At 36.5% G+C, this 24,284-nt stretch overlaps 3 protein-coding genes and 1 pseudogene across 4 annotated transcripts; 3 read left to right on the top strand and 1 right to left on the bottom strand.

Annotated features, from left to right (window-relative positions):
* Positions 1 to 422: 422 nt before the first annotated feature.
* LOC145581570 (aspartokinase 1, chloroplastic-like) lies at positions 423 to 6,149 on the top strand. 2 transcript variants are annotated; one of them, XM_081638583.1, is made up of 13 exons: positions 423 to 950; positions 1,069 to 1,151; positions 1,249 to 1,289; positions 1,394 to 1,548; positions 2,212 to 2,361; positions 2,454 to 2,549; positions 2,674 to 2,790; positions 4,700 to 4,819; positions 4,901 to 4,993; positions 5,099 to 5,215; positions 5,369 to 5,485; positions 5,564 to 5,626; positions 5,705 to 6,149. In XM_081638583.1, the coding sequence occupies exons 1-13, from the start codon at positions 573 to 575 to the stop codon at positions 5,852 to 5,854; spliced, it is 1,680 nt and encodes a 559-aa protein (XP_081494709.1). In that variant the 5' UTR covers positions 423 to 572; the 3' UTR covers positions 5,855 to 6,149. The 2 variants fall into 2 exon arrangements, with proteins under 2 accessions (XP_081494709.1, XP_081494708.1); XM_081638582.1 differs by having other exon boundaries at positions 424 to 950; positions 5,099 to 5,221.
* A 399-nt stretch (positions 6,150 to 6,548) lies between these two features.
* Positions 6,549 to 8,958, bottom strand: LOC145583469 (uncharacterized; annotated as a pseudogene).
* A 1,784-nt stretch (positions 8,959 to 10,742) lies between these two features.
* LOC145581569 (inactive leucine-rich repeat receptor-like protein kinase CORYNE) lies at positions 10,743 to 13,462 on the top strand. The gene is made up of 2 exons (XM_081638581.1): positions 10,743 to 11,874; positions 12,676 to 13,462. The coding sequence occupies exons 1-2, from the start codon at positions 11,015 to 11,017 to the stop codon at positions 12,983 to 12,985; spliced, it is 1,170 nt and encodes a 389-aa protein (XP_081494707.1). The 5' UTR covers positions 10,743 to 11,014; the 3' UTR covers positions 12,986 to 13,462.
* Positions 13,463 to 15,531: 2,069 nt separating this feature from the next.
* Positions 15,532 to 17,044, top strand: LOC145581567 (glutamate receptor 2.9-like). The gene is made up of 3 exons (XM_081638580.1): positions 15,532 to 15,817; positions 16,014 to 16,417; positions 16,543 to 17,044. The coding sequence occupies exons 1-3, from the start codon at positions 15,601 to 15,603 to the stop codon at positions 16,861 to 16,863; spliced, it is 942 nt and encodes a 313-aa protein (XP_081494706.1). The 5' UTR covers positions 15,532 to 15,600; the 3' UTR covers positions 16,864 to 17,044.
* Positions 17,045 to 24,284: the final 7,240 nt, after the last annotated feature.

Below are 24,284 nucleotides of genomic sequence, written 5' to 3'. Positions count from 1 at the left end.
TAAATTATAGGCTTGAACCACATTAAATCTATCTATTATATGTATTATCGTTTCTTTTTTTTGTTTTGTTTTTTGTTTGTGTAAAGAAAGTTACAAAAACAAATAATATAGACAAAATTTGATCTCATATCTTAAATACCACCCTCAACACTGTAATCAACTAAGCTACGATTGTTTGATTACTCAGTATCGACATCTCTATTCAACGTCACTCAGTTTAGATTTTTTTATTAAAAACAAAAAAAATTGATAATGATGCGGTGAAAGAGAGGCATTATTTATTTTTTGTTTGTTCAAAAAATGTGGTGAAAGACTGAAAGTGTTTATAGGGGTGGTCCGGGTATCCTGTGACCCGAAAGAGGCGGAGACTCGGAAGGGATCAAACACACAAAAACCCTACTACGCAATCATAATTTTTCCAACTCCCCCCATTTTAGTCTCCCCTCCTCGTCCTCCGCATTCCTTTGACTGCTCTCTCTCTCTCTCTCTCTCTCTCTCTCCTATGCTTTCCAACGCCCTCTGATTTTCAATACTGAGAGAGAGACAGACCCACACAAATTCTTCAATCTCTAATGGCGGCCTCCTTGCATTTCCATGGCGTCAAAGCTGCTTTAACTCCCAAATTCATCCCTTCGTTGAACAACTTAGGTTTCGATTGTTGTCCCCAACAACATCAATTCAAGGTCTGTAAATCAATGGCGATTGCGAAGAACACGAAGATGAATAATTCATTCACAGTTAATTGTTTGAAGGTGGAGGAAGAGAGACATACTCAGCAAAGTAATTTTGAAGAGCAAAAGACTTTCACGGTTGTAATGAAGTTTGGTGGATCATCTGTTTCTTCTGCTGACAGAATGAAGGAGGTTGCTCAGCTTATTCTCAGTTTTCCTGATGAAATTCCTGTTGTTGTTCTTTCTGCCATGGGAAAGACCACTAACAATCTCCTCAATGTATGTTTGCATTCTCTCTCTCCTTCAATCATCATTCGCTTTCCTTTAATTCCAATTTGATTAGTAACAATGTATTGTATTGGATTGGATTCATTTTATGTACGTGTTGGGTACATAGGCCGGAGAAAAGGCGGTAAGTTGCGGAGCTTCGAAGGCGTCCGACATCCCGGAGCTTAGCCTTATTAAGGATCTTCATTATAGGTAACCAGAAAACAATAATAATAATAATAATAATAATAATTATAGCTTGTTTGTTATTCCTGTTCAATTCTGAAACTAAATTATTTTGTGCTTAAAGGACGGTGGCCGAGCTCGGAATCGACGTCTCTGTTGTATCTTGTAAGCATTGTTCTATCTAATTGAACCAGTTAGTATGCATCGTGATCACTTCTTTGTCTACCAGTGTTTTTTTTTTAATTTTGATTTTTTTTTTCTTCCGAAAGCGCATTTAGAGGAATTAGAGCAGCTTCTCAAGGGTATTGCAATGATGAAGGAACTCACCCTACGTACTAAGGATTATCTTGTTTCCTTTGGCGAGTGTTTGTCCACCCGGATTTTCGCCGCTTATATGAACAAAATTGGTGCCAAAGCACGCCAAGTATGTTATCAGCTTCAGATTATATGATTATATATATGTACTGTTTCAACTTTGACAAAGTTATGATATTTTGACAAAGTTATAATTTTTAGAGACCATTAATTGTAAATGAAAACTCCAATGCATTTGTATCATATCTAGATGAAGCTAACATCAACTTATTTATACTAATGCCAAAGTCATAGGATTCAGTTATATTCTGCTCTTGTAGTAATTTGACAGCACAATCCTTTTTTTTGTTGGGTTAATGAAAATGTTCAACTTTTAAGACATGTTAGGTGTATCAAATAGGTACTTTCTGATATATCTCATATAATAAGGTTGTAAGAGAAGTGTGTATGCTGTTAAAACTGTTTTTATTTATAATCTGATCAACATCTGATTATGTCATTCCAAATTGATGCGGCTGATTCTTATAGGGATTGGACATGATATATGATTTGACTTGACACACAAACTTGCATTAAAAAAATTAATATTTGCAAATTGCAACTGTTGATACCTATTGTTTTTGACTGATAGCCCATGTATGAGTTTAGATTATTGTGTTATGATACTGTGCTATCGCTTGTGTACTGTGATCTCTTTCAGGTCTAGAGCTCTTTGCTTTCATTTGCTCGGTGTTAAATTTTGCTAACTGGGATACTGATTAGAATTTTGCAGTATGATGCATTTGATATTGGGTTTATTACAACGGATGACTTTACCAATGCGGACATTTTAGAAGCAACCTATCCAGCCTTAGCCAAAAGATTTTATGATGATTGGGCTGCTGATCCTGCAATTCCCATTGTCACTGGTTTCCTTGGAAAGGTTTTTTGCTGCTCTACTGATATTGTCTGGGAGTCTTTAGAAATTAGATCATCTGTTTTGATTTGTTATGGAAGTACTTTTTCAATTTCTAGGCTTGCAAGTCTTGTGCTATCACAACACTGGGCAGGGGTGGCAGTGATTTAACTGCTACAACCATCGGCAAAGCACTGGGCTTAAGGGAAATACAGGTTGATCTGTCTTATATTTTATTGTTTAATATTTGAACTGTATAAGATCATATCCTAAAATATAAATAAGTGCTCAAAAGGTTGTTCCATTATATATTAAACTTATTTGCTTGTATTTTCTCAGGTATGGAAAGATGTTGATGGTGTTTTAACTTGTGACCCAACGATTTATCCTCAAGCTCAACCTGTACCATACCTAACGTTTGATGAGGCAGCTGAGCTTGCTTATTTTGGGGCACAGGTAAGCACTAACTAATTTTTTTTCATGTGCTGAGGTTTATTCTTTGTTGCTTAGGGTTAGTTCATTACTAAAAAGAGAAGCTACAACCCTATGAAGCTGGGCAAGAAATCACCTGAATATAGTCCTAGTTTTAGAATCCACCTTTCTTTAATCTTTTTCCTTAGGTTTCATAATGTTTTTTGAGAACCTATAGGCATACTTATTTTGTGCCCCCAGCCTAATCGTCCTTTAATGTAATGTCTGAATTCCAGAAATTATGCAAGGGGTAATGGTAGATTCTACTCGACTGCTAGTTTAGGGAATAATCTTTCCTAAAGGTTTGGCAACAGGGTAAAGAAGAAAATCCCTTCAGTCTTCTTCAGCCTCTGTTGCAACTCTTGCAAGACCACTTCATGGCCATTGACGGAAGCCACCATGACAACTGGAATATTGATACCACATTGAGCGTCCCTTCACTGGAAAGATCAAAAGCCCTTAACTGTGGGGTTGAACTACTTCTTCAATTGATGGCTCCAATTCAAATCATTCTTTTTAATTGGCCTGGATTGGCGTGGCTTCTCAACTCCATCGGGCAGCTTTGGTGGTTGCCAGCTGCTTCCATTTGGCGGAGAGATACAAAAGCGAAGGAGAGAGAGAAATAGAGGATAGAGAAGGGAGAGTATGATAGATGAAGAGTCTTAATTGTACAGTAATAACTCGGGGGGAGTGAGGATTAGGTAGCTATTAATCCTATTTTTAGGGGAATGAGTTACCCCACTAACTAATTACCCCGATTCCAATCCAGAGATGCAGAAATAATACTTCCTTATTTAACCCTCCCATTACACCTGTTCGAGGCATGCACATGTTGCTTGTTGAAATGCATTGTTATGTTATTGATGCACACTGTTTAGCGGGAATACTTGTTTTTAAAATAAAGCTCTTAAGGGAGTTAGGATTAATGGATGAGATTCAAAGCTTTCTATCTTGGCATATGAGTTGTTGATATTGCCTTTTTGTTAACACCCCCCCCCCCCCCCCACGCACGTTCATTTTTCGCTTATATAAAAATACTCATTCCTGTTGTCGCCTCGTTTGTCTCACTTTACACATCTAAAGGCCTAGATTGACCCTTGTTGTCAATTGGGAAGAGGCAATGTTTGTGCGCGATAGTTGTGAACATGCACAACCTTGGCTTGTGCTATAGACTAGGATTCCTCGGTGCAAACTAATAGAGTAGATAATATAAAGGTAGGAGAAAGCTTGATGTTTGATTGATGTTTTGCTTGAAACTAAGGCTACAAAAGTGTAAGTTTAGGGCTACAATTTACTAGAGGGAATGAACTACTTCTACTCTACAATCTTCTCATAACTCACATAACTTCTACTTTTCTATTGTTTTTGATTTATATACCAAGCATTCCTCATTAGTTAATAATATTTGTCTTGTACTGCTCTAGTGGCCTTCAGAAAATCAGAACAGTCACCACACTCCTTGGTGGTGCATTAAACGAATTTGTCCTGTTCTTGCTCCTTGTTTGCTGTTGCTGGCTGCTCTGTTGTTGGCTGCTCTTGTCCCTTGTCTTTGTCTTGCTGCTGTTTCCTTCTCCTCTCATAGACCCGTATGGCTTGTGGTGGGTTAACCCAGTTCATTGCGGCTTGCACTCTTGCTGTTGTAGAGCAAGAGTGTGTTGCATGGTCTTATGTCAAAAGTCAAAACAGTCGGACTGTGATACTTAGCCTTTATCTAGTTAGATTGCACTCTCTTTTGTGCCAGAGTGTTACTATTTTGATTGTTTTGGGGGTTTCATAGGTTACAACCTGGCCTTGATGACCTTAAATTTTTATCCCTTTTCCCCCATGATTTTTCTATTTTAAGTGTAAGGTAATGATAGTTAATTAATTATGGATAATATTTGTTTCTATATAGGTTTTGCATCCACAATCAATGAGACCTGCTAGGGAGGGGGATGTTCCTGTCAGAGTGAAAAATTCATACAACCCAAAAGCTCCAGGGACACTAATCAACAGGACACGTGATATGAGTGAGGTGTGTATATAATTGGGTTATTCAATAGCTGCAATCCTTGCATGATTGACATTGGCCACTTCTTCCTCGATGGAATTACAGGTTCTACTTACTAGCATAGTGTTGAAGCGGAATGTTACCATGTTGGATATAGTTAGTACTCGCATGCTTGGTCAATTTGGATTCCTTGCAAAGGTCAGACTACTTTTATCGTTTGTACTGCTTCTTCCTTAACTTGTGTAACATGGCTCTTACAGATTTTTTTTTCAACGTGGTTTAATCTGGCTCATCGACATGCAGGTCTTTTCGATATTTGAGGATTTGGGGATCTCTGTGGATGTTGTTGCTACTAGTGAAGTGAGTATATCACTGACGTTGGATCCATCTAAGCTTTGGAGCAGAGAACTTATACAGCAGGCAAGAGTATGGAGTGATATACATTGTTTGATTTGTTTCCCATCAAAACCATAAAATTGCATTTTTCCATTCTTTATGATTGCCTTTTGAAAGTTTTTATAAGCTTATGGTAGAAGAAAGGGTGATGGAGCTAACTCTATTGTGCTATGGCAGGAACTCGATCGTGTAGTAGAGGAGTTGGAAAATATCGCAGTTGTTAACTTGCTGCAAAACAGATCAATCATATCTCTCATTGGGAATGTACAATATTCATCTTTAATTCTAGAAAAGGTGTGGTCTTTCACACTTACCATTTGTTATTTACTTATCGCCTTCAGCTCCTTCTCATAAGTGTTGTATTCTCTGCAGGCTTTTCATGTTCTTCGAACCAACAATGTTAATGTCCAGATGATCTCACAAGGGGCTTCTAAGGTTAGTGTCTTTACTTTAAATCCTTAAAAGTCCTTGAGACATTGCCTTAATGTTGGCACTTAACTTGGTACTTTTTAGGTCAACATATCTTTGATAGTAAATGATGATGAAGCTGAAAAATGTGTCAAGGCACTTCATTATGCATTTTTCGAGAGCAACGATGTTCCTGAATTGCATCAAAGTGCTGCAACAATCGGAAACGGCTCAGTAGTTAGCTTAGATAATTGAGATATTTTGGGCTCAGTTCTGCACACAGCATTCTGTGTTGATTCTTTTTTTGGCATACTCAACTTTTCCATGAGGGGAAACCAGCTTTATAGTCCTCGAGCTGCAGTTGTCAAAGGACTCATTGTTTATGATCCAAAGGAAATTTTCTATATGTACTTGTTATTTGAAGTTGTGCTTTTTGATGGTGTGCAAGCTGTTGTATTTGTATTAGTAGTTACTTAGAACTTCATTGTTGTAGCAGGCCAAAGGTAGTATTCTTTTGTGGCTCTTTATGCTATTATGGTAATTCTTGTCATATATGCGTTACGAAGTATTTTTTAAAAAATTGTTAGCTTGTACACATTGCCCGCCTTTAGAGCATGTTCTGGGCGATGGAAAGGCTGAAGCAAATTTTTGTAGATTACATACAACTTAATTGCCTAATTGGTAAAGGATAATTTGGTTATATAAATTCACAAATCATTTTATAAGAAATTTTATGCAGAATCAACATAACAATTGACATACGTTTGAAAATATTCATTACAAACATGTCTCAAATTCTCATCATGAATCAAACATTCCATAAAAAGCTTAATATTCTTTAAGACATTCAACCTTGTACATATATATTTATGTACATTATAATTATAATATGAGTACATAAATAAATTTTGTAACTTATATATTCCCATCACATGGAAATAATATGAAGTTACCTCTTGTAAACAACCCCACGTCCATTCATCCCACTAGCACAATTCATGCTAGCAAGCTCCATGGCTGGCAATGAAGTCTCATCTTGAGAACCAACAAACCTTGAAGCCAAACAATCAGAGGCGAAAATGCTACTACTAGCATACTCTCTTTCTCCTCCCATAACCGGCATCGATACTCGAGTATTAACTTGACCCACGTAATCATTCGCATAAGTTTTTCCTAATACACCATCAACCTTTCCGGTTAATGATAGAAATTTGGACCCGAGATCAAGATGAGCTAATCGATCCTCATCGGTTATGCCATAGTTGTGCACCCTAGAATCTTCGTCGGTTATAGGTGCAACTTTAGCTGTGACCTTGAGCTTTCCTTGGACTTCAACAATAAGGTCGTTATTGGTTTTACTTGTTCTTGTTATGGTGACTAGTGAGTGGAGGTGGATGACCATTTGGAGCCTACGGTTTCTTCTAGGTATATTGGCTCTCCGTTGAAGGCCAAGGAAAGGCGGTCAATGGCATCGTCCCACGCGGAGGTCTTCTTAGCGCCTAGGAATAGACGATGGTTGTCGAAGAGGACTCCGATGGATTGAACCCATGTAAAGTCACGTCCCACGTTTGCATTTCTTTTACCAATGAAGTGTGCGTTGATGTGGAGGTTGGGGTCAGTCACTAGGCAAAAGTCTTTGTCCTTCTTGCCGTGGAAGTAGAAGGTGATACCGTCTCCTCCTATGAAGCGAGGGTCTTGACATACGGCTCCTGGATAGTCACAGTCTACGGTGTACAAAAACAAACATAACAATTAGTGGCTATTTTCATACTATGAGTTATACCACAAACAAATGTACAACAACGCTATTAATTTATAGTCCTTAAAAATTAAATCTAAAAATTTGAGTTCATTATTGGCATATGTAATAATCTAGTGTAAATGCATTATGGTGTCAATTGATAAAACTTACTACAGATGGGCTTGCAAGTGACACAATCGACTTGACATGAAGTAGGGCAATTGACAGGGCATATATGCTCTTGGTTATAACATTGTCCGTACTTCTTGTTGTTAATTTAGCTCTCTTTCTGTAGCCAGCATTAGAGGAAGGAGGAGAAGATGTCGAAGGAGTAGGCTTTGAAGCCGATGTTGGAGTAGAAGGAGGTGTTGGTGCCTTAGGAGTGGGTGGGGTTGATGGTATAGGAGATGGTGTTGGGTAATATGATGCATGAGAGTTTTTTGGTGCTCCTCCCGCGGATGATGATGAAGAAGGGGAGGAAGAAGAGGAGGAAGAACCAGAAGACGCTGATGAAGGTGCAGCAGCTGCTGCGGCTGCTGATGATGCTAAATTAGAGAGAAAATAGAAGTGAATGACTTGATTCTCATTGATGGCTTCAACCCCAATATATAAAATGCAAGTTAACCCTAATATGATAGAATTAGGAAACTAGGAAAATAAGGAAAAGATATCAAAAAGATATTAACTAGCCTCAAAAGATACTAACAAAATATTTCCTAAAATATATCCTCAATACCCCTCTCAAGTTGGAGCATGAGGATCAAAAATGCCCAACTTGAAAATAAGATGATCAAACTGAGTCTTCCAAAGCGCCTGAGTAAAAATATTTGCCAATTTCTCCTTAGTGGAAACATAAGATGGAGCAATCAAGCCCTCTGTAATTGCATCACGAACAATATGACAATCAATCTCAATATGCTAAAAACTGGATTTCTGGTTATATGTAAAGCAGATTGACTATCACAGAACAACTTGATCGCTTTAGGGTGTTGGACACCCAAACTCAAAAGCAAGGCCTTCAACCACTTCAACTCAACTCATGTGTGGTTGAAGCCATGCAACGATACTCAGCCTCTGAAGAAGATGTGGAAACTGTGGGTTGTTTCTTGGTCTTCCAAGAAATAGGGGATTTACCAAGAAACACAAGCCAACCTGTCAACGAACGACGAGTAAGAGGACACGCCGCCCAATCTGAATTACACCAACCCTGCAAAGTCAGGTCACTATTTGCACTTAATATACCTTGTCCTGGGGTACCCTTCAAATAACGAACCACCCTCAGAGCCGCCTCATAGTGCTCAATGCGAGGCTCTTGCATAAATTGCGAGAGAATATAAACAGAATACGCCAAATCTGGTCTTGTAACCAAGAGATAAATTAATCGTCCTACCAGTCTGCGATAAGACTCGGGATTAGCAAGTAACTCACCACTAGCAAGGCTAAGCTTGTGATTTTGCTCAATCGGAAAGCCGCTTGGCTTTTCCCCTAACAACCCTGCTTCTGAAATAATATCCAAAGTATATTTGCGTTGACACAAAAACAATCCAGATTTACTACGAGCTACCTCAATGCCCAAAAAATACTTCAAAGGACCCAAACTGATTGTAAATATTGCCATGGTGCAGCCTTTTTGCATTTCACATTATATCGGAATCACTTTAACATGCATGGAGGAAGAAAAGGGGTATTTCTTTATTTTGACATTTAGCCGAAGCTTACTTAATTCATGAGAAATAATTATTATAAATTGAAATGATTCTTGACTGTTAATGAAGTTAGTTATCAAGTTGAGGGGAAAATAATACATTTAACTGTAACAGTGATTAGAAGATTTAGCAAATGATACTTTGTCTTGCTAAAGAAAATGCCAAGTACTCGTAAATCGTAATGCCTAGTTTTCGGGGTTTTGGGTGTGAAGGGGATTTAGGGATGAAGCTATTGCCTTAACGGATATTGTACACATTGGTTTCTATAATATAGTAATAAGGTTAGTTGATGGGTGTAGTAACTATGAAGGGGTGTTCAATATACTTGGATCGGATCGAAGAGGTACGATTTTCGGATTTGGTTTCATGACCGAGAAATAAAAATTTCTAGTTTTTGGTTTGGTCTTTTGATTACGGGATTGTGATGGTTCATGAACGGTTGGTTTTGATAATGAGGGACAATTTTTCTATGATTTTTTAAAAACATTATTCATATATACCTAGCATGTATAATTTATTAATAAAATGGGAAAAGTGGAGAAAAATTAAATAATAATGAGTAAACCTGATTATTGGAAAGCTAAGGAATAGATATTGCGGTTAAACCCTTAAAAGGTTTTTATTTAACAACGCAATAAGCAAAGCATTTATTGAAAAGTTCAATACATAAACCGTTCACTTACTATGGTTATAGATAGTTAAAAACTCACTTCCGGTCATTAACTCAATAACACCCATTGTGAACCTCTATATTACTGATTAGGGGGGAATATATATATTTCCAAACAACATTATATGGCCTTGTGATGCACCTCTCACTGTCATTTGAGTTAATAAAATGAAATGGTTGCGTGTATTATAGCCTCTACTATTGGAAAATTTTCTTACTTTATTGTATTTGGAAAGGAAGGAGACGAGATGTTTTCAAGTACCCCACACAAACCCCGGAAAGCCACATGAGTACTTAGAACTATCTACTTTGTCTTTTAACTACCAAATTTGTTGATTACACATTCGCCTCTCCCGTCATTGATTCAAGACAAATGTTGACCTTTATGTGACCATAGCGACAATATATGTTCATTGAATGTTTTATTACCTTCGGAATTGTCCCTCACCATCACTTAATTTTTCAATTCAACACTGGATCTTGAACCCTCTAAAATAAGTCCATATGAATAATATGGACTTGACAAAGATATACATCAAGGTGCCCAAAGGACCTTGGGAGGTCTATTCGATTAGTACCTGAAATCATTAGATTCATGTCTTGGTCCAATATTTTGCACCAGTAGTAAATTATATTTTTTACATGCTTTAGTTATGTCTTGTTGTGCATTGGCTTTCCAAAAAAATGCCTCTAAGACAAGCCAAGATACTATCCTCTATTGAGTATTTTTTTAAGGGTGAGGTTTTCTATATTGTCCTAGTGTTTAAGATGCCTTGGTTATACGGCTATGCCTTGTTGTGCGTTGGCTCTCCAAAAAATACCTCTTAGATAAGCCAAGATGCTACCCTCTATTAGCATCAATCTCCAACTTGTAACAAAATTTATACAATATTCAAGTTTAAAATTGCCAAAAAAAAAAAAAAAAAAATTATAAGATTATTTCTAACAAAAAAAAAAATTACTACTTCAAATTGAATGGAAAAAAGTTGAATAAATTCTAAATAGATACTTTAATCTTATATGCCTATGCCAAAAAAAGGTTTTAGCTTTGTGTCAAATGACAGTGGGACTGTTGGGAGTATTCTCTCTCCATTTCCTTTCTTGAAAGCTCAAAAGGTTGGACATGGAAATCTGAAACTTCGCAGTCTCTTCATTCTGTGGTTTCTCTCCAATTTATGAATTCTGGGTTTCACTTTTTCTTCTGGACAGGTTTGCCCTTCTTCAGCTCTTTCTTTATTCTGGGCATGGAAGTATACCAATTTTGAGATAATTGTGGCTTAGGGTTTTCAATTTTGTCAATGGAAAATTACAATTTTCTCCATTTTCTGCTCTTAATTTCATGGGTTTTCCTAATTTCTGTACCTTGCCATGGATTTATGATTAAGCATATGTTAATGGAGTCAGAATCCCCACCACCTGTTTCTTCTCCTGCTTTGAAAATTGAAGTTAAAAGGGTTGCATTTAGCATTTTCTCTGGAATTATTAGTGGTTCTATTGCTGCTATTCTTGTTGCTGTTATGATCAGATGCTTTGTTCAGTATATTAATAGAGCTCCTATCCTCAAAGGCCCTGTTGTATTTTCCCCGAAAATCGATCCAAAAACACTTCGTTTAGCTCTAGAAAATGAAAATCAGCTTATAGGATCTAGTCCAAATGGGACTTACTATAGAACTTCTCTTGATAATGGCCTGAATATCGCGGTCAAGAGCCTCGAGCCCTTTGAAATTGGGTCCCCGGAAACTCACAATAAGGGCTTAAAGAGGAAATTACAGCAGAAGCTTCAGGTTCTTGCTGGATTAAGACATAGGCATTTGATGAGTTTGAGGGCTTACGTTCGTGAATCTGATCGTTTCAGCTTAGTTTATGATTATATGCCCACAGGAAGCCTTGAAGATGCTATGAGTAAAGTTCGTCTCAATCATTTGCAAATGGGTTGGGATGTTAGGCTTCGAATTGCTGTGGGGACTATAAAGGCACTCAAGTTCCTGCATTTTGAATGCAATCCTAGTGTGTTGCATTATAATCTCAAGCCTAGTAATGTGATGTTGGATGCGGAGTTTGAACCCAAGCTCGCAGATTGTGGTCTAGCTAATCTTATGCCCAAATTGTATAGATCACCAAATGCATATAGAGCTCCTGAGTTATCTCAAAACTGCAGGTGAAACTGATTTCTCTTTCACTTTATATTACTTCTCTGTTTGATAATTTTTTTTTACTGTTATAGTGGGACTTGTTTTGAATTGCATGGTAGCATGGATTAAGTTCTTATCAAAATATGCTAAAGATAACCAGAATTGTGTCATTTGGTACTTTGCTATTTAGGCCTAGATTAATAATGTCTTGAAAGAGTCTCCCACCTCGTGATTCATCATATGAGACAAGAAAGTCCACTTTGTAATAAGTTAATTGCCAGCGGAAAATGCCAGAGTAGGGTTAAAAACAATTTTAATCCATTGACTCTGTACCTTTGGTGTCCTTGCCTTTTATTCAGATGTAGGAGATGCCCCTTTTGCTTTCATCAGAGATTCGGAGTACATAACAAATTAGAAAACTTGTTGTATAAATAATGTCCTTCCTTGATTAATGTCTGGATGTTGACAATCTACATTATATACACACATAGCCAAGTATAGACATTCCTACTTTTTCTGTATTAATTGGTTGAGGGGGTTAAGGTATATATTTTTTCTGTATTAATTATTGTTGTTAATACTTGTTTGTTATGTTTTTGTTCTTCATCAATCTCTGTTAGTTTATTATAGGTTTGGAGAGAAGGGTGTGTCTCAGTGGGCTAGAAAACACCCCTGAAACAAAAGTGCTGTCTCATTACTTCTCCATTGCTTGTATATGGAATTAAATTCTTTGGTTAGATTGTGAATATAAGTGCAGAAAAAGTTCCTTCCTGAAGGCTCATTTTAGAATTGTCCTAAATTCTGTATCTTGCTTTCTGTTGCTACAGATATACAGATAAGAGCGATGTCTTTAGCTTTGGAGTCATTCTTGGGGTACTTCTGACTGGTCGAGACCCCTTAGAACCCTTTTTTGGGGAAGCAGCTAGTGGGGAATGTTTGAGCAGGTGGCTGCGGCAATTGCAGCAAGCTGGAGAAGCTCAGCAAGCTTTGGATAAAAGCATACTTGGGCAAGAGGCTGAGGAAGAAGAGATGCTTATGGCAGTGAGAATTGCAGTTGTCTGCATGTCAGATCTCCCTGAAGACCGTCCTTCCAGTGATGAACTTGTCCCAATGCTTTCTCGTCTTCACAGTTTTTGATGGTGATGTGAATGGCCTATTGGGACCTGCTAGTCATGTGCAGGTTTGAGGGCTTCATTGATGGAGTATCTCACTTCATTGTCCTCGCTGTGGGAAAAAATTGGCAAATACTTGAGGCTCTCACACTGATTCATTGTATATGTGTTGGAAAGAAGCAAAGTGGATTGTTCATGAAAATCTTAGACGAGGTGTGCTAGGTTTCTAGGATGCAGCAGGCAACGAGATATATTTTAAAGAGAAAATTTGTAATTGTTGTGAGCACCAGATCACCCTCTTTAAATTGTGAGCTAAGTTTCCTTGTAATTTCGCTCACTTGGATGAAAGAATTATTTTGCAGGGGACGAGAGGTGCAATGTAAATTTCACTTGTATTAATGTTATGCTGGAGGTTCTTGGGGTGTATTTATACTGCTGAAAATGCCTATATTTAGGTAGCAGTAGTCTTGGAAGGTCAGTTACCTCGTCTCCATTTGTCTAAATCACCCCACTGTCCCACATATTTTAGAGTAGCCATGAGCTTCCACTCTTAGTGTTACATGCCTCTATAATACAAGAATTACTGTCCAGAAATAATGAGATTGTTGAATGAACAAGGAAGTAAACATGTTTTCTTCATTGTTTGTGGGAAAAATATTTAGGTTGCATATAAGGAACTAAAAATGGAAATATTAAGCATGATTAAATATTGTTGCATCAATAACATCAATTGGCATGATGACTCCTACGTATATACAAGTATTTTCTCCATATGCTTTTTTAAGCTCGTACATACCAACAATAAATGAATAAAGAAAGTTAAAATCTTTGCTTGCATAGGACCTTGGTCGTGGTAGGCTAGTGGCAATCTGGGCCAATGGGTCGAGTTTGGATCAAATTTCGGGTTGAGTTTGGGTTGTGCTTAAAAACTATCAAAAATAGTGTAAAATTTAATATTATGACAAAATATGATATTTGGGTCAAATTAGGTTGAGTTTAGGTTGTTCAGGTTGTTCAGGTTTCTCTCACTAATTTCAGGCCGGGTTGTCGGGTCAGGTCAGGGATTTCCATCCCTGCAGACCCTGCTTAAAAGAATCCTTCATTTCTATTTGAACTTACAAAAACAAATTTTCTTTGAATTCTAATCGTTATTGAGAGTAACGGAAAAGAGGATGGAACTAAAATTCAAAATTGTAATAAAGCCAGTTAACAATCTATCAAGGCAGTTAAATTAGTTATTATTTAACTCGTCAGCTGATTGAGTTTTGACCAGTGATAAACATCCTTCTAATAGCAAATTGTTTATTTATAGGGGGAAGGGAAGGGTAAGACTAATGAAAGGGTTGAATGATGACAACGTGATATCCAATTAAGAGATTTGAAGAAAGTAATTATATATGATGAAGTGATGTTACTTCATGTAATAATATATATAAGTAGATAATTGAAGTTAGAAAACTTAGTATTCTAATGATAAATGGTTGTATAAATGAGCTGTCTGAGAATTATATGAGTGCATTATTCTCCTCGGTACGAGGCTTAATATTGACTACTCCCTCCCTCCATTCATTTTTATTTGTTACGTTGTGACTTTTATAGTCTCCAATATACATGACTACGGATATCTACGATTATATTGATAAAGTTTTAAGGCTTATAATAGTATTTATAAATAGTCAAAATCTTTAAAGATTGTCCATAAAATAACAGTTAATACGCAACTAATAAAAAGGAATAGAAAGAGTAGTATAGTCGCATGATAAACTAAAAATGTATAATATATCAACATAGAGCGAAATATTAATCAAAGAAAAGTCTAGGAAGAAATAAAATAATAACCATCTGACCAGAATATGATTAACTTAACCCAATTTGTGCATCTATTATATGCAGAGTGTTCCGGCATTGACGGGGGACATAGAAGAGTTCAAGTATCCTTCATAACTTTAAGCTAAACCAACATAATCTCCTTTCATTCCATTACATTTCATTATTACAGTAATAATAATTACAAACATGAGAGTTTCTTCCATTAGTTTATCTCTTATACTAATCCTGATTATTAGGAATGCGTTCATGTCAACGGGTCAGAATACTGGTGGGTCACCGCCACCAGCAAATCAAACAACTACAGCTGCGGCACCACCACCAGCAAACCAAACAACAACAGCAACCGCGGGTAGGGAACTAAGGATTGTGGTTCCAGTGAGTACCTACAAAGAGTTTGTAAGCATCACCACTGATCCTCTTACTAAGAAACAGAAGATTGATGGCTTTTCGATTCAAGTCTTTGAGGCTGTCGTTAATACAGCTTTGAGCAGTCCCTTTGAATATAAGCTGGTCCCTTTTGCTAAGCCGGATGGAACATTTAACGGAAGCTTTGATGACATGCTTAAAGCAGTCAATAATCAGGTTCATCAACTACTAAATATATTAATATAAGTTTTATGACTTTGAACAACAGTCCAAAATTTAGTACTTCTACCTGGATTTCTACAGCTCTGACCTATATGTATCTAACAAATGCATTGTGTATGTAACGAGCAGGAATTTGATGGGGCAGTGGGAGATACAACAATCAGATATGATAGGTCGCAGTGGGTTGATTTTACTCTGCCTTATTCAGACACAGGAATAACAATGATGGTTTCTACAAAGCAGAAACACCATAAAAGCACCGGAATCAAGTTGATGCCTCTGATCAAGGGTTTGGTGTCTGCTGCGCTTGCCTTTTGTTTTGTTAGTGCTCTCATCTTTTGGTTCGTGGAATTTAGAAATGACAAAAGCAGACAGTCACAAGCACCATTAGGTACCAACCCACCAGGACAACGTTCAAATAACGATGACTACTGGCGGAGTAAGTACCCTCATCCATCTCTTTTCTTCATATTTGGTACTACTATCTTGCAATGCTTAATTACACTTCATGATTTAAATTTACAAAGGAAAGTAGTCTGTCCAACTGTTGTTGTGTAAGACAGTAGTTGTTCAATTATATGACCTTTTTTTTCAATCATAATTGTTTATGTTTGCTTCCTTGATGGTGAATGCAGGGGAAACATTGAGAGCAATAATACATACAAGGCTTGTGATTGTACTGTGTTTTCTAGTGTTGTTGTTCTTGACTTCCTGTTATGCAGCCAGCTTGACTTCATTGCTGACAGCACGGCAGCAAAGAAGTTCAGTAAAAACAATAGATGAGCTCATACGAAGAAGAGAAAATGTAGGGAATCAAAAAGGATCCTTTGTCCCTCGCTTGCTAATTCAAAGAGGGTTTTCAGAAAGTCAAATTCATACCTATGATACAGAACAGGAAATGGTTGATATGCTGAATAAGGGTACCGTTGCTGCTGTTATTGACGAAACCCCATATCTCAAAGTTTTCCTCTCTAAGAACTGCAATAAGGGCTATAATCTTGTCCCTTCATTCGATCTTCATGCAGAGGGATTTGGTTTTGTATGTATTTCTTATCTTTTTCACTTGTAATAAGTACATTACCTTGCATACTGATATGAACATGTCCAGTTATATGTATAAGATTGCAAAATATGCTAATGATATGAACATTCTCCAAATTATAGGCTTTCAAAAAAGGGTCTACCTTGGTACAAGATATGTCAAAGGGGATATTAAAGTTATTGGACAACGGTGTATTAGCAGATATTCAACAGAGAACAATCGGTAATCTTGAAGCATGTGAAAATGAACCAGATGTAGCTGATCTTGATTCCAATCTATTGGACTTCGATACTTTGTGGATCTTGTTTGCCGGGGCAATTGGTGTTATAATTTTGGTGATCATCTTGTATATGGTCTACTTAGGAACCACTTGTGATACTGTTAGAAGAAGAGTTGCCTTTCCATGCTACCTACTGCCACGTTACCAAGAAAGGAAGAGTTAGTCTGCCTAATTGAGCTGCCTGAATAGAAATTCCTACTGAAGATCTATACGGCATCAGAGTGTCCTTAAATTAGTTACTGAAGGTCTATGCTTCTGTGCGTTTTGTGTGATGGATGAGTGATTTATTTTGTAAGTCTGATGAGGTTATATGTTTACAATATGATGTGTAATGTCAACCAATAGCTAGACACCTATGTCAATTGTGCAAGTAAATTTCCATTCTTTTTTTGGTTTTGAGAAAGTAATTGTAACTGTGAATTAAGTATATATACAATTATCATCCAAAAATTCCTGCAGTAAAACTGAAATCAAGTATATATACAAGCATCATCCAAACATAACTACTGTAAAACTGAAGATCATGTATTACCACCTGTATTGTGCAACATAGTCACTTCATAAGCTTTTTCTATCATTTATGCACCATTTCTTTTATATAGTTAATTATAGATTAGCATGATTTCAGTTTTTTTACTTTTTTAAATAGCATTAAAAACTGACAACGAAGGAATTATACTTATAATTGGACAATCATTATTGGTATGCAGAGTATTTTTTAATCAACAACAACAATACTAGAAAAATATGTAGTTTTTCTGACATTCTGGTAAAATATAATGCTATTAAACAAAAATTATACCCTTATGTAGTCAAATCAGAGCATACATAATTCTCTATTAAGTAATAAGTTCGTAGCTGTATTGAGAATAACATTATCTAAACTATAATTGAAGTTTTGTTGAATGGAAAAGCAATAATCTTCAGTTGTTTTCCTTTGACTTAATCAAATGAAAGGGATTAGCACGTCTAATTATTATAACAATCCATAATTTGAAGTAATATCGGATTTATTAATGGACCAAACAAAGGAAAAAAAAAGTCTATCGTCTGAAAATGGCCAGCTACTTAATACACAAAATTGTCACAACTCATAAGTCAACCGTCTAATCCTGTTGAATGATTAACCTGCTAGAGTTTTTGTTTAACATAATTATAGGGGATCACGATAGTTTCCCATTGTTTTGAAATAATCTTGACTCAAAAGTATTAACTGGTTCAACAGCAACAGCTTTTAACTGGTGTTATTTCATTTTTGAAGTCTGTATATTTGAGCTTTGTGAAATTTTAGGAAAATAAAAATTGAAAGTAGTAAGATTAATACATGAGTGGTGATCGGTGATCTGTAATATGGAGTCTTACTGTTTGGGTGTCCGCGTCACCAGAATGGTCCTGCAGAAGATGCTGTTGATCCTGAGTCTGCTACTGATAGTATTAGATGAAGTATCCAGAGGAGGTGCTGCTTCCACTGGTACAGATGATCCCGCCTTTATAGGCTACAACTGTCCGGTGGATGGCTACTCTTACACTACAGGCAGTCCGTTTGAAGAAAATTTGAAAGATGCCCTTTCCACCCATCTGGTTGCCAATGCCTCGCGTTTAGCCTTCTCAAACTTTACAACAGGAGAAGGTGTTGACCAAGTGTATGCTATGTACTACTGCAGGGGAGATGTTGGTCTCCAAACGTGTCATGATTGTGTTGATAGTGCTGCAACAAAAATACTAGATGTATGCAAACTACTGAAACAAGGCATAGTTTGGTACGAAGAATGCACCTTGCGTTATGCCAACTACTCCATCTTCTCATTTGATACCCAGGATCTAAACCGTTATTTCCCAAGACATAACAACACTCCTGTTATGGGGGATTATCTCAATCAATATCAGCCAATATTTGACAGCACCATGAGAAGCCTCATTGATCAGGCAGCTAATAATGATAGCCTTACACCGCAAGGCTTTGCCACAGCAAGTGTTAGACTCTCATCATCTCAGAGATTAAGGGGGATGGTTCAATGTGTTCCCTACATTACTGGCACATCTTGTCAGAGATGCCTCACAGCGGCTCTCAGGCTAATGGATCTTTGGACCACTACTATGGAATTTCTTCCGATTTGTCTAGTTGGGTTTGAGTTGTATGGATTACAGCCTTCAGCCCCTCCACCCTCTTCATCAACTCTACCAGGTAAGTGGTAACAATCTCTGGATATCATCTCTTGCCACCACAGTGAATTACAATGCTCACACTAATTATAAATTGCAATGCGATTAATTTGTTGCCTCCCTTTATATTTTGACAGTACGCTTTAAGGTTCTTATACCCCTGCTATCTGTGGTTGTAATTTTATTACTTCTCTGTGGCTTTTGGTTTTGGAAGCGCCATCCTTCAAAAGGTAAGAACTAGTAAGGTTGTATAATTCAGTTCAGTTTTAGTTTTAGTTTTAGTTTTCTTGTATAATTCAGTTCAGTTTTACCTGATGATAAGAATTATCTTCATCTTTGCTATTGTACCTGTCTTTGAAGCATAATCTATATACAACTAACATACTAGTTTTTACTTTTTCTCTGTTCAGGAGATAAACATCCATCACCTGGAAAACAGCAAGATGATCCTTTCATCCATGATTCAAAAGAATACGGTTAATTGAGTTCCATTCATAAACTTTTATTTTTTGCAAACAATACAGTACTAATTTCTAACCCCATACTGAACTAAACTAAACTATAACACCGATGTAATTATTGTTCGAACTATAACATAAAACAATGATTACAGAACCGCCAATTGAAGACAATCTAGAAGCAAATGAAAGAGGGAGGCAGCATGGTTTGGCACAGTTTACCTATTCTGAAGTGGAAGACATGACAAGCGAATTCAGGGAAAAAATAGGGGAAGGTGGTTTTGCAGTCGTGTATCATGGCTGTTTAAAAGATGGCAGCAACAAAGAAGTTGCAGTCAAGGTGTTCTCAAAGACCGAGGCCCCTAAGCAATTTAGCACTGAGGTTCGTAATTAGGCAGCCAAATAGAGAATCATGCTCTCTTGATATCATTTATGCTGTATGATATGAGAGCTAAAGCCTTAAGAAATGTTTTTGACACAGATTGAAGTGCTTGGTCGAATTTCTCACAAGAACTTGGTTTCTCTCGTTGGATATTGTGAAGAAGGAACCAACTTGGCACTTATCTACGAGTTCATGGCCATGGGAGACTTGAAAGCTCTTCTCTCAGGCAGGACCTTTCATCCTAATACAGTCCTTTATTTTTTCCTAGCTGCACTTATTGATTGAACCATATATTTTTTATTTTTTTTTGTTTTTTCCCCTTTCAACACCAATCAATTTGATTTTTGGGTGGTTTGTGAACAGAATATTCTGACTCTATAAGCTGGAGAAAGAGAGTTGAGATAGCAATCGACACAGCTCAGGGTGAGATATATATATATATATATATATATATATATATATATATATATATATATATATATATATATATATATATATATATATATATATGATAACATTCGTTTCTGTTTATAAATCAGATTTTTTTATCAGATGATTCGATTACTCAGTGTATTAAAAGTTGTTGTGTAACTCTCTATTTGTAGGACTGGATTACTTGCATCATGGTTGCAGCCCGCCTATAGTCCATAGAGATGTAAAACCCGCTAACATTCTTCTAAACAAAGAATTTCGAGCAAAGGTAGCTGATTTTGGCTTTTCCAAAATATTCCCAGCTGAATATGTTTCAAATTTACAAACAAGAGTTGTTGGAACACTAGGCTATCTTGATCCTCAGTAAGTGAGCCATTTCAGTCATTCTTACATTACTATCTTACAGATTCTAACACTCTTTTATCAAAGTAATATTGCACACTACTAATTAAAGTGGGCTAAAAATTTTATGGCACAATGATTATTACAGGTATAATTTAACAGGACAGGTGCATGAAAAAGGCGATGTTTACAGCTTTGGGGTTGTTCTGTTGGAGCTAATCACAGGCAAAACAGCAATAGTAAACAGAGTCATGAACTTGGGTCAATGGGTTAGGAGTGTGCTTGAAAGAGGGGATATAGCCAGCATACTAGACCAAAACCTGAGACACAGTGTAGATGAAAACTATCTCACAGTGTGGAAAACAGTAGAACTAGCAGTGAGATGTATTCAGCTAGAAATTGCAGATAGGCCAACAATGACTCAAATAGTTACAGAACTCAAAGAATGTTTGAATATGATGAACACAGGAAGTTCTAGTTCAGCTAAAGACTCTCTAGAGATGATGAGCGCAGCTATTTCAAGTAGTACAATGTCTCCCACACCACGCTAGCTAGCTAGCTAACACGAGTCAGTTTTTAATTTTTTTGAAAGAAAGCTAGCTTATACTTCTGTTATGTACTCATCCCATTCCTTGATTTAAAGCACCAAGCCTGTATTCAACTTTGTGTATTCTTGCTATTTTTTGAATTGATTTTTGTTCCATATAGGGTGAATCTTTGTTATAGTGAGAAGATTCTAACAATTTTTTGTTATGATTCCAAGCACATAATGATTGTCAGATATGTTGCTTGGGTGATACAATAACCAAGAACAGAAACAACTCTGCATATTATTTTGTACAGCCCGCCCTATACAAAAATTATGGATCCATCTTCCGTCTTTAAATTTGTGCTTTGTTATAGTGCATTTTTTACCAAGTTCTTTGATAGAATGTACTTCGTATTTACTCAGACTTCTAAATTTGAAATTTCGAACACACAAATTAAAGTTCACTCTTACTTAAAATTATTGCCATCTCTAACTTGTACAATAGTTTGGCTTTTTTTAGCAAGGATTTTTGAACAAGTCATACAATTTATTAGAGATAGAAAATGAAATAAATTATTGTTGGCTAGCTTAAAGGGATATTTATATAATTAGTATTCAACGGATTCATCAAAATTTATATAATTAGCATTCAACGGAGTTATCAAATTTTGTGTAATCATATATGATTACGGAAATGCATTGACCAACATTTTTATTTTATTTTTTTGTTATTAAAGTCGGATCTGTGTTTAATATGATTAAGATTCCTCTATAATTGCTACTGTACTATATCAAGGAAGATGTAGTTTAAAAAAACAACTAACTAGTAGGCACCATTTCTTCCCTGTCAAGTTCCTTACAACTCACAACACTCAGTAGTTCCCGTCAACGAAAACAAAATACGAAGAAGAAAAAGTAAAATGGAAAGAATAATGTATATACTTGTACGTACTTACGTAGTACGGAATACTTGTATTACAAATTGACCAGAACACCAAAGTTGAAAAGGAAAAACATTAAAAATCAATAAATAAAAACAAACATATAGATTTTATTATATATTGATGTGAAAATGTTAAGGTGGAATATATCTTATTATATGATAGGAAAGAATATATTGTTAATATTATCTTGTGAGGAGAATTGTTCCCCAAGGCATACACATTGTATAAATATTTACTAACGTTGAATGAGGAGGCAGAGATTTTGTGCTTAATTTGACAGAAGAAAATAAAGATGGTTGAATTGTAATAAAGAAGTTTTTTTTTTTCAAAGGTTAAGATAATGTGACAACTAATTTCAAATAAAATATTAGTAAGATCCACACTCCCGCCTCTTAATCCAGACATTGCTACATTTACCCGTTAGAGCCTCCAGCCAAGTATTGATAGGCTTTTAAAATATACTTGGTATATGTTTGAGAATTATGGAATGAATTACTAATCTCTACTAGAGATAGGTAATTGAGCTAGTTGGTAAACCAGGTTTTTCTTTTCCCCTTGACTTCAATGCCATGCCTCCAGGTATGAAGACATATAATCTTCTGAAACAAGGCATTGCTTTTTATGGGGAATGCACCTAGCATTTTGCTAACCACCAGTCCATCACAAATTTTGAGCGATCGGTACCACCCACACTTGATAGTGTGATAAGAGGCCGGCTGCTAATTACGCAAGACTCAGACTACAGGGCTTTGCCCACCATACAAGCCAGCCTTTCAACGTCACAGACCATATGTGGGCTTGCTCGAAGCACTCCAGTCTACTGGTGCCTCTTGTCAGATCTTGGGGTTGCTCTCACTCAAACTGGACCTTTGGGCCAACGTGGTTTTTCTCCCAATTTCCCTTAATGCTCTTAACCATGTAACTTACTAACTTGTAGTCTTGTATTACTAGAATGCAGTAAAAAGGTAAAAAGGTTGCTATGGTTAACAGATTACAGCGAGAAGTTCAAGTCAATGTATTTCCAAAGAACGTGCAACTAAGCAATTTAGCATTAGTTTGTACTTTGTAATTTTATAAAACCAACTAACGAACTAGGGGAACTTAGGCAGCACACTACACCTGAGGTTCAGACAGATTATAGATGACATACATAGTTTGGAAAACAGATGAGTTAGCTCTTGATATGTGTTCAGTTAGAAGGAGCAGAAAGACCTACAGAATCATATTGTCACAGAGCTTAAAGAATGCTTGAACGTATAGAATCCGAGGAGTTTCATTCCATTACCAAGCTAGTAAAGCTATTTCCATTAGTACACTGTCTTTCATACCACCTATTTCGCTTCTACCATTTCCTATTTTCCTCTTACACTTACCAGACTTGTTTAACTTTGTCTCTTCTAGCTTCTAATTAATTATTCTGACCTGTATAGAATGTTTCAGTCTTCTATGCGGAAATTCTTTTAAGTGACATAATTGACAGTGTACATTAGCCCTGCTATCTCAGATAGACTGACAGTTAAAATAATCAGATATTCTCCCACATTTAGATAGTAGATATTTTTACCTGAAAACAATAGCCTCTAATTTGTCTTGAATCCAACATGAAACTGCATTTCCAGAAGTTATCATTAATCCTTGATTCTTCCCATCATTCTGCCTAACAAAACAGATAATAGGAGAACGCAGCATGAATGTTGAGATGTTGCTAGCATAAAGCTTCCCAAAGACATTGATGCTAGCATTTTTCTCTCTCTTTCATGTTTTGATAGATATCAAATGTCCCATAACATAAGCCCAAAACATAGCCTCATAACACAACAAAAACAATGCAAGCCAACAAAAGGCTGAAGATTACTCACCCTGTATATTTAACAGGGCTTTCACATCAGACCATTGGCCTATCAAAAGTTAAATGGCTTAAACACAAAATTCCGGGCAATGAATATGGATAGTGGTACTGCAAAATGCTCACTTTTCATTTACTGAGTTTTTCTTTTAAAAATAAAATTCTCAAACTAGATACATGGTAGAACAACAACCAGCTAAACTACAACTCTAGAAAAGAATTGATCCCCTCAATACAAGAAAAGAGGGATAAAAAATTTGTACACACAACCACCTAAATCCAAGTGCTTTCAAAAGATCCAGGACGAGCACAATATATTTTGAGATCCCCCAGCACTTGATATGCACTCAAACTGCTTCTAACATTCTCCAGTTAGGAACAACATGAAAATATACAAAAGAAAAGAAAATACAACTCTACACAACCTATTCTTAAATACAGCAACACCAGCTCCAAAAATATAGTACAACCCCCCCCCCCCCCCCCCC

The sequence above is a fragment of the Chenopodium album genome, chromosome 15 (assembly GCF_948465745.1).
Source record: "Chenopodium album chromosome 15, dcCheAlbu1.1, whole genome shotgun sequence".
In the NCBI taxonomy this organism is placed as follows: Eukaryota; Viridiplantae; Streptophyta; class Magnoliopsida; order Caryophyllales; family Amaranthaceae; genus Chenopodium; species Chenopodium album.
Note: the sequence above shows the minus strand (reverse complement) of the source record. Positions and strands in the feature narration are given on the sequence as shown.